The following is a 9,773-nucleotide window of genomic DNA, read 5'->3' on the forward strand; positions in this document are numbered from 1 at the left end:
CCACAGGTGCAATGGCGCTGCGGTCCCACAAGGGGGCGTCCGCGCCACAAGGAGTTGCTCAAGCCCCCCATGGACGGGTGAGGGGAAAAGTTCCATCGTGCATCGCGCGCGCCGGACGTGGTGCGCAGGCGCGGCCGCTCTCGGGCGTCCTACGTTGCGGACGAACTAGGTCGCGGGACAGTTGGAGGCCAGCGCAGCGCGTCTGCGAAGAACCCCGCGGTGCCGCCATGCCAGACAACTGGGACAAGGACGTGTACCCCGAACCCCCGCGCCGCACGCCGGCGCCTTCGCCGCAGACCTCGCTGCCCAACCCCATCACCTACTTGACGAAGGCTTTCGACCTCCTCGTGGACCGGCCTGTGACCCTCGTGAGAGGTACGGGCCCCACCCGGTCCTCGCCGCTCCCCGGGGCCCTCACCGCTTCTCGGAGCCCCTGACACCTCGGGTCCCGTGGCCCATCCTGGACACCCCTCTGCACTCTGGGCTTCATCCCCGTGACTACCTCCCGCTGCAACCCGGGGCCCCCATCCGGAGACCCGCGGGTCTCGTCGCCTTCTTGGACCCCTACTGCACCCCAGGAGGCGAGGGCCCCTACTATACCAGGACCTGTCAGTGCTCTCCGGCCCCCGCCGCTTGGGGAACCCTCTACGCAACCCTAGCTTCCTACCTCGCCTAAATATTAAGGGTTTACATATCGCAATCATCTGTGACCTGGGGCTTGTTAAGACCCCAGTCTCCCTGCACGCTTTGCATCCTACGTGCACTATAGGCGGTCAGCAAACGGATGTTGAAATGAAGGGGTTCCCCGCTAACCCTTTGCACACCTGCAAAATGACAGGGGTGGTCAGGTGATGGGTGAGGTCCCTTAAACCTAAACGTGCTGTGACTTGTCCTCCTTGTGCTCCCACGCTTGAAAGCTGCCCAAATCCCCCCATCTCTGGTCCAAACCAGGGGAATGTGCACGGCAGTTCTTTCTTGCCCAGTTTGTGATTCATCCAGTCCTGTGTGGCAACCGAGCATTTTTTGCCCTAGTCACTAGTGCCAGGCGATTCATCTATTCATTTAATTAATTCATTCATTCAACAATAAAACATTTGGGGTGCATAGCAGGCTCTGATGGCTCTTTTGTTAGGGAAGCAAACCAGACCCCCCAAGGTCTGGAAAAGGCACTGCAGTGGACCCACTCCCTCTTTTTTGTAGCAGTTTCTTAGGAAGTGTTTTATAGGTCTGGATGTATCAGATCTCATTAGGTCCAGTTTATTAATTTACCAATGGGTATGTGGAGGCCAGGTCAGCTGTGGCAGAACTGCAACTAGAATCCCTCCTGGTGGCTCTGGATGATTCCCTGTGCTGGGAAAGGGCAGGGAGGTGCGGATTGCTGATAGGCAGGGCCTGTAGCAAACAATGGACTTGTAGAGAGCCTGGATTCTGAATCCTGCCTTCCATCTGTCTCAATCCCATCTGTAAATGAGAAGGGCCTCTCGCAGGAAGCTCTCCATAAACCTAGACATCAATATGTAGCCTAATCCTTACCAGGACTAGTTATGTGCCTGTCCACGCTTCCTGAGTCCAGTTGCCAGTCTTTGTAAAAGCTGGGAACATTTGGGAATGCTTCCCGCTCCTAGAGCTTATGAGAAAGCTGAGAGCCCATCCAAACTGGCCTGTCCAAACCAATGGGCCCTTTGGGGTTTTCTTTGCAGAGTTTATAGAGCGGCAGCACGCGAAGAATAGGTATTATTACTACCACCGGGAGTTCCGCCGTGTGCCAGACATCACCGAGTGCAAGGAAAAGGATATCATATGCATGTTTGAAGCAGAAATGCAATGGAGAAGAGACTAGTACGTCCTGTCCTTGGGGATGCCATGGGATGGTTGTCAGCAAGAATGCTTCCTGGGGTTGGCCCAGATCCTGGGGATAAAGGGGGTCAAACCACAGGACTTGAAGGTCCTGCTTTCATTCTACTCCCTGGGTACAGGAATGGGATTCCTTGTACACACCATCTTTGTTCCTTTATCTTTCAGCAAGGTTGATCAAGAAATCGTTAACATTATCCAGGAAAGGCTAAAGGCCTGTCAGCAGAGGGAAGGTGAGAGCCACAGGCAGAACTGTGCCAAGGAGCTGGAGCAGTTTACCCAGGTGGCCAAGGCCTACCAGGACCGCTGTAAGCCCCACCCTAGCCTGACCCCTGGGTCCTCCTCCTTGCTACCCGACTCCCCAACTCTGTGTAGTCTCCACAGGGCTGTGGGCTGAAAGTTTTGCTAAAACTAGTTTTCAAATCTATGCATCTGTTTTTTTACAAATATTACTGCTCAAGGCTAATTAGTCAGCTTTTATGGGGGTGTAATTGGAATTGGTATAAAGACCCCTCTTCCCATCATGGCAGAAGTGGTCCATGACTTTCCTCTCCCCATTTCTTTCTCCAGATCACGACCTGGGAGCCCATTATTCTGCCAGGAAGTGCCTGGCAAAACAGAAGCAGAGAATGCTAGCAGAGAGAAAAGCTGCTAAAGAAGCTACTGCTGCCTGAGTAGCTTCTTGAGCCCCCATCACATGACTGTCACTATTACTAAAATAAAAAATTGTGAAACGTCTTTTTGGTGTCATTTTCAGCCCTCAACCTGGACACATTGATGAGCTTTATAATTCTTCATCTGATTGGCCCCATCTACTAATTTCAGCCACCACTATGCTCATGAAATAAATAGAAAGCAACTATTAACAGATTTAATTCACTTTATTTCTCTTGTATAAAATTACGTGGTAGCCACTGCTGGAGCCTGGGTCCTCTGCACAGAAACTCTAGTGTGGGTCTTTACAAGATGGTCAGTGAATTCCTAGAAAGACACAAGGTTTTAGTTGTAGCCAAATATACTATCACCCTCTACTTATCTAGGCTGAGTTAGCAGGCAGGCACTACCTGATAGGGAGACTTGGTGAACACGGTCTCTTTCCAGAGGTCAGGGGTGAGATAGCTGTAGGTCTTAGAGATGGCATCAAATGTGGCCTTGGCTAGAAAATAGAAAATATCAGAAGATCGGTGGATTCACCTGAAACAAGACCCCAGGTGCAGACAGAAGACCCCCTGTTGCACTCTTAAGAAAGCCCACTTTGGGTTGGTCTGCCATGCATTTTAAGTTTTCCTCTGAAAATACACCAACTTCATACTAGGTTTGATAAAGCAGAACGAAGAAAGGCCAGAACTTGTACGTTGGATACCTACCAAAGTTACCCAGGGTGGCAGTGCAGCCCCTGGCTGAGGTGTAGCAGTCATCAATACCTGCCATCATCAACAGCTTCTTGGGCACAGGGGCTGAGACAATGCCAGTGCCCCTGGGGGCAGGAATGAGGCGCACCAGTACAGAGCCACAGCGGCCAGTCACCTGAAAGGGATGAGGGAATCAGAAGACTAAGGCTGGAAGGAGCCTACCACTGCCCAAGTCCCATCAATCACTACCACTGAGCCTACCTTGCAAGGGACGGTGTGGGGCTTGCCGATCTTGTTCCCCCAGTAGCCTCGCCGCACAGGGACAATGGAGAGCTTGGCCAGGATGATAGCCCCACGGATGGCAGTGGCTACCTCCTTGGAGCACTTGACACCCAAACCGACATGTCCATTGTAGTCCCCAATGGCAACAAATGCCTGTGAAGAGACTGAAGTGGCTGGTGGTCCACTAGCTTACACAATTATCAGTAAACACTGCCCAGGGCTTGTTGTGCCCCTCAAGGAAGGAGAGGCCACAATGAGACCAATCTGAGATCTTGAGGAGATCCTTTCTCTCTCTCCCCATTACGAAAGTTACACGTATGAAAACAAGTGTAACTATGCAGAGCTGGGAGAGTCTTACAAAGGCCCTTGGCAGAAATAGCCCATTAAGACAAGATAGCTGGGATACCTTGAACCGGGTCCTCTGACCAGCACGGGTCTGCTTTTGCACGGGCATAATCTTCAAAACCTCGTCTTTGAGAGATGCTCCCAAGAAAAAGTCAATGATCTCAGATTCCTGAAAGAGATTTGTGACAAAAACACTTACACTAAAAACCGCCTGTGAACAAGTCATTGGGAATCTCCACCTGGCTTGCTAATAAAACTGGTATTCCACTTGTCCAGCTTTTCCTCTCCAGGTTGATTATCCGACATCAGAGATGGAAAACTCATGCACTCGAACAACCAACCTCTCAAACTTGGATCCCTGGGCCCCTCAGTAGCAGAGCAATACCAGACCTCATCCCTTGTCTTCAATACAACTGACACTCCCCATGGCCGCACCTCCCCAATGCCCTATTCGAAGAAAAAGGACCCCCACGTTACCTTGATTGGCAGGGAGAAGAGATAGATCTCCTCCAGAGACTTGATCTTCATGTCCTTGACCAAGCGGCCCAACTTAGTGACGGGAATCCACTGCAGAGAAAAGGTGCTGATGACAAGGGCTGCCCGCCCGACCTCGCTTATCGGCCCGCCTCACGCGCATGGCCTGGACCTACCTCCTTATCCTCAGCTTTGCCTCCGCGAGCTCCGCGGCCTCGGCCCCGGCCGCGACCCCGGCCACGACCTCGACCCCGGATGCCGCTGCCGAATCCTCCACGGAAGCCGCCGCGGCCTCCAATCCCAGGGCCCCCAGGGCCTCCGGGCCCCCCCGCAGCACCGGCGTCATCCGCCATTTGCTGAAGAGAGCGAAAAAAACCAGCCAGTTAGTGAGATCCTGGCATCTGCTGCCGCCCGGACTGGAACTAACCCCCCGAGATTGGGGGCACGCCAGCTCAGGGGTACAGCCCGATGTCCAAGGATTCCCTCCCGCCAAGGCCGACGCTGCATAAAGGATCACACTCACGTGTTTTCTCGGAGAAGAACAAGTGCGTCTGGGAGCGAGTTTTTATATCGCGCCAAATGCCGCGAGATCTAGATTGCCCCGCCGGGCCTGTAAGAAGCCTGTGATTGGCTTCATGAGGCCCTGCACCCGCCTAGCATGGAGTGCGCCTGCGCATCTGAGGGTCCACGACCCAGAATCTGTGTGACGTCGGAACTGCTATAAGTGCCGCTCCCGTATGCGTTGGGCCCTCTCCATTTGCAGGTAGGTCCTACCACTCTCCTCGCCGTTCCCTATTCATCGCTGGGTGGTGGGCGGAGATCGGCGTTGGTTGAAAATCACCTGCGGCTTTGGCTGTGGCCGTAGATGAGATTCGGCGCCCAGAGCCACCGGGGGACTCAGCTCACCGCCCGCTTTTCGATGTGGGGAGGTGAAACCCAGGCCCCGACATGCGCCACCATTCAGGCTGCCGGTGCTCTGGCCCCTATCCCTGACTTCTGACCTTGTTTTCTGTCCGCAGGACGCCTGGATCCCCCAAGCCTGAGGCCGACGCCGCCAGGGCCGCGGGGGTAGGAGGACTCGTCTCTCTTTCAATAAAGTTGTTGGTCTAACTCATCTGCATGTAAATGTTTTTGACCACCTTCCCGTAAGTCTGGAAAATGCATCTTTTGACGTTGGTACCAAGGTATAAAGGATACCATTGTGGGCCTGAGCCTCTTCTTGCCAGTCGGCCTACCTCTGCTTTTTATACCACACAGGGGTAGATCTTGGGTCTGGAAGTTAGAGGATGGCTCCGAAGGTCTCATACCGGGTACCTTTCACCTTGAGCTTGATGGGAGTCGGGCTGGGCCTGCAAACCACAAGCCGGGATGGGAGTGTAAGATTCACAGTTCAAAGGCCTACAGTGGCTCCTTATTTCTCTCAGGACATGGTAAGGGTCTTTAGGTTTTGATGAGGTCACCACCCTGGTACTGAACCTACATTTCTCTGTTCTCTCACATTTGGGAACATGCTAGTTTCTCATTGTCCTGCCCAGATGGTCAGAGCCTATCTACTCTGGAAGGCTTTCCCACAGAGTACTTCCCTTAGTGTGGGAATCTGGTTCTCATTTCCCAGATCTGTACCCAGGAGCTAGCAGCATGGGTCTTGGATGATAAAGCTCCTGAGCTCTTGGAGATTTTAGCCACCTAGGCAGCACTATTTGAAATTGAAGAGAACAATCTCTGCATTCCTTCTTAAGTCTTGGGAAAACTGTTCCCAGGCGCTTGGCTCTTGGCCTAGTGCTGCTTGGGTATCAACCACCCCTATGGCAGGGGCTCCAGGTACCTGTCCCAGATCTGGGATACTATACTCCTCATCTGTGACTAGAGAGGGGAGCAAGGTCAAGGTGGTACAGGGTCCCAGTGGGACCTAGTGATTGGCCTGAGCTGGACAATGCCACTATGATGTCAGTGCACTACTGCTATGAAATGGAGGCTCCTCAGCACCTTGGGGTCAGTGGAGCAGCCATCCAGACACAGATCATGGTGAGCCCAAGACACTCTTTGCCTCTGGCCTTTAAATTTGTGCCTAACTCCAGAGACCCACCCAGAGCTGGCCCCCCATTCTTACACTGAGAAGGGATGGCCAGTGAGTTACGAGCTTGCGAGTGAGATAAGGAAATCTTTCAGAGAGCTCTAGCCAAGGCCAGCGTCAGCTGGGGATTGGTAGTTGGAGGTCTTGACGCTCATAGCTGCCCCCTCGAAGTGGGTGCTGACCCAACCCTCCACTTGGGGTTCTCGTGTGGCCCACCTCCACACCCAAAGCTTCCTGGGGTCTCGCTCTGGGCCTGTGGAGTGGGGGACTGGAATCTGGTCTTAGCCAGACCCTGATGCTGGCCTGGCATTTGCAGAGTGGAGGGTATGATCTCAGCCTCTTCGCCAGACCTCCTGACAGCAACTTCCTGTGCTCTGTCTGCCATGGGGTTCTCAAGAGGCCGGTGAGGTTGCCATGCCACCACATCTTCTGCAAGAAGTGCATCCTCCGGTGGTTAGCCAGGTGCTACTGGGTACACAAGAGGCTGGGAGGGCAAAGGTGGGGATGAGGCTATTCTTGTAAACCAGAACAGAAAGGAAGGTCTGCAAAGCACTGAGTCACAATGGCCATAAAGATTTGGTTGCCAAATCTGGGACACTGAAATATGGGGGTCCTCACCCTGTGATATCTGTAAGTCCCTTGTCCCAGCCTCAGACCTGAGAGCTCCCTATAAAGCCCTCTCGTGCCTCTAACAGCTAGAGAGAAGGGAAGACCAGAGGCATGTTGCTGCCACTTGCTACCTCCTCAATCCCAATATACCCCCACCCATGCCTCCTAGACAAAAGACCTGTCCGTGCTGCAGGAAAGAGGTGAAACGGAAAAAGATGGTCCATGTGAATAAGCTCCGGAGGACCATTGGCCGCCTAGAAGTCAAGGTAGCTCAAAGCACCCACTGCCACCACCCTCCTTGTCTCTTTGGGAGTTGGGGCAGAGCCAGGAGAAGGGGATAAGGGGAATCCCATCCTCGAAGGGATGATTTCTGCTTCAGCAACAGACAGCAGCCTTGCGGGTATCAGACCTGGCTGAAATGTCTCATCTCTACCCTTTACCTACTGTGAAACTCTGGGCAAGTTACCTAACTTCTCTGAGCCCTTGGGGCCTCAAAATGTAAAATGGGGATTATAGAAAATGTTTAGAAAATGAGCTGTTTACTGTGCTGGCTATTATTCTCCTGCCCTCTCTCTATATATATTTTTTTTTTTTCAATTAGAGTTGACATTCAACACTTTTTAGGTATACAGCATAGTGGTTAGACATTTATATAATTTACAAAGTAATCTCCGTAAGTCTACCTAATTTTATAGATGAAGAAATGGAGGTCCAAAAAAAAAAAGAAAGAAAGAAATAGCCTGGTATACGACTTGCTAGACGAATCCAGCCATGTACCTCCCTGTTTTGTAAGCCTCGGGGCCGGACCCCCTCCTCTCAGAAATCTAGATTCTTCTCACTTCCAAGCATTTGCCCAACTGCTTCTCTCTCTCCACCACGTCATTGGTGCCATAAGAGCCTGGGAGGCTCCCAGTTAGTTCACTGTTTCTTGCCCAACCTGGTTTGGCTCACAGGGTGCTCTCCCCACCCCCAGTGCAAGAACGCTGAAGCTGGCTGCTTGGTGACGTGCCCCCTGGCCCATCGCAAGGGGCACCAGGACTCATGCCCTTTCGAGCTGATGGCCTGCCCCAACGAGGGCTGCACGGAGCAGGTGCCGCGGGGGGTCTTGACTGAGCACCGGCAGCAATGCCTACATGGTATCCAGCAGCGCTGCCCCCTGGGCTGCGGGGCCACCCTGGGCCCAGCAGAACGTGCACGCCACAACTGCTACCGCCAGCTGCGCGAGGCCTGGGGCCAGCGCCAGGAGCACAGCCGGACCCTGGTGCTGTGCCTGCTACAGCGCTTGCGCAAGTTACACCGTACTACCAACCTCATCCACCGGCAGCTGGCCCAGCTAGGAGACTTCCTGGAGGATGACACCCTGCTCATGAGCACTAGGCAAGAGGAGGCTGAGGCCACCCCAGAAAACAGCATTGAGGCTGAAGTGTGGGGGGGCCAGAGCCAAAGTGGCGTTTAAATATAGAAGTAAATAAACCCGAGTGCTTGCCAGATCCCCGCCGTCTCTGTGCTTGCTGGCCTCACAGCCTTATCTCATTTGCCGCCCCCCTCCCCACCTCTCCAGGCACTACGCCTTCACTCCGTGGGGATACTTTGGTCTTTCTCCCTATTCTTGTCCCCCTCTCCAAGTCCTTTCCCACCACTGTGTCTTCTTACTGGCTATACCCCCTGCCTAAAAGCTCTTCCCTTCACTCTTGTCTGGCTTCTTTCTACTCAAAATGAATGTCTCCTAGCAGAGGTTTTCCCAGTCTCTTTCCCAGTTACTTTCTACCAGTCTGCTTCCCACCTTCATAGCCAATAGCACCAATGGCTCAAAACTCTGAGCTGATTAAAACCCAACTCCTCACAGTGATTCACGAGGAACCCCGTTATCTCTGACCATCTGCCCTTATATTCTCTTTCTTACTCATTCCCTGCAACCACAGGAACTTCTGTTGCTTCTCCTAAGGCCAGACCTGTGCACTGGCTGTTCCCTTAGCTTGAAGCACTGTTCCTCTAGATGATAAAGACGAACTGGAACTTTAAGCAAACATAATCAGTGGGGACGGTGTATGAGAAGACCTAGGGCTTATGGAAGATTTCGCGCTCTGCGTTATGGCGAAAACTCTACAGTAAGAACTCTTGTTTATAAAAAAGCTCTATGGTTCCAATTTCCTCTTCCATTAACTTCTTTTTCCATTATTTAAATACTCCTCCTTCTTGGCAGGCCGGTCTTAATGTGCACGTGGTTTGCCATGTCTGTATGTTATGGGTTGCAGTCTTTTTTTTTCTCGAATAAATTCTTTTGGTGATGAAACACCGTGGATATTATTTTTCAGTCGACAATAACCACATGGCTCCTTGCTTCACCTACTTCAGGTTTTTGCACAGGTGTCACCTCCATGAAGCCTCCTCCACCACCCCATTTAAAATTGAAGCCCCTGAACTTCGCTCCATTCCTCGCTGATTCCACAGCCCTTCCACTCAGCCCTCATCTAACTAGCAGGCTACTCGAAGAGTTTTTTTCCTTCTCTAATGTCTCCCAAGTTCCTAGAACGGCACTTTGCACATAGAATGTGCTCAAATACTTAAATGACTCTGAAATTACTCGATTTATTCATTTACATGCATTATTTCTCATACCACACCGTGAGCTGCAAGGCCTGGTTCAAGGGTCTCCTCACGGACGCAAGCGACCGCGCTCGCCCCCAAATACCAGAATGCCGAAGAGGCAGGACCCTTGGGATGACTTAATAAACACTTCTCAGGGAATGCCTTTTTAAATTTCCATTAAAAGACCGGACAGC

General features: G+C 52.3%; 3 protein-coding genes and 2 non-coding genes across 5 annotated transcripts; 3 read left to right on the forward strand and 2 right to left on the reverse strand.

Annotated features, from left to right (window-relative positions):
* Window positions 1-121: 121 nt before the first annotated feature.
* NDUFB10 (NADH:ubiquinone oxidoreductase subunit B10) lies at window positions 122-2,592 on the forward strand. Its single transcript, XM_039884942.1, has 4 exons — window positions 122-375; window positions 1,701-1,839; window positions 2,023-2,162; window positions 2,425-2,592. Exons 1-4 carry the CDS (start codon window positions 228-230, stop codon window positions 2,526-2,528), a joined length of 531 nt encoding a protein of 176 aa, XP_039740876.1. The 5' UTR covers window positions 122-227; the 3' UTR covers window positions 2,529-2,592.
* A 124-nt stretch (window positions 2,593-2,716) lies between these two features.
* Window positions 2,717-4,695, reverse strand: RPS2 (ribosomal protein S2). The gene is made up of 7 exons (XM_039884936.1): window positions 4,484-4,695; window positions 4,311-4,400; window positions 3,895-4,002; window positions 3,468-3,641; window positions 3,222-3,381; window positions 2,919-3,010; window positions 2,717-2,835 (listed from the first exon to the last, which is right to left on the reverse strand). The coding sequence occupies exons 1-7, from the start codon at window positions 4,658-4,660 to the stop codon at window positions 2,755-2,757; spliced, it is 882 nt and encodes a 293-aa protein (XP_039740870.1). The 5' UTR covers window positions 4,661-4,695; the 3' UTR covers window positions 2,717-2,754.
* LOC120620706 (small nucleolar RNA SNORA64/SNORA10 family) lies at window positions 3,708-3,841 on the reverse strand. The gene has a single exon (XR_005657960.1). It is a non-coding gene; the product is annotated as a small nucleolar RNA SNORA64/SNORA10 family (small nucleolar RNA).
* A 127-nt stretch (window positions 4,696-4,822) lies between the features above and the next one.
* Window positions 4,823-9,283, forward strand: RNF151 (ring finger protein 151). The gene is made up of 5 exons (XM_039884941.1): window positions 4,823-5,070; window positions 5,327-5,375; window positions 6,698-6,843; window positions 7,160-7,256; window positions 7,964-9,283. Exons 1-5 carry the CDS (start codon window positions 5,045-5,047, stop codon window positions 8,444-8,446), a joined length of 801 nt encoding a protein of 266 aa, XP_039740875.1. The 5' UTR covers window positions 4,823-5,044; the 3' UTR covers window positions 8,447-9,283.
* LOC120620711 (small nucleolar RNA ACA64) lies at window positions 5,133-5,259 on the forward strand. Its single transcript, XR_005657964.1, has one exon. It is a non-coding gene; the product is annotated as a small nucleolar RNA ACA64 (small nucleolar RNA).
* Window positions 9,284-9,773: the final 490 nt, after the last annotated feature.

The sequence above is a fragment of the Pteropus medius genome, unplaced genomic scaffold (assembly GCF_902729225.1).
Source record: "Pteropus medius unplaced genomic scaffold, Ma_sr-lr_union100, whole genome shotgun sequence".
Classification (NCBI taxonomy): domain Eukaryota; kingdom Metazoa; phylum Chordata; class Mammalia; order Chiroptera; family Pteropodidae; genus Pteropus; species Pteropus medius.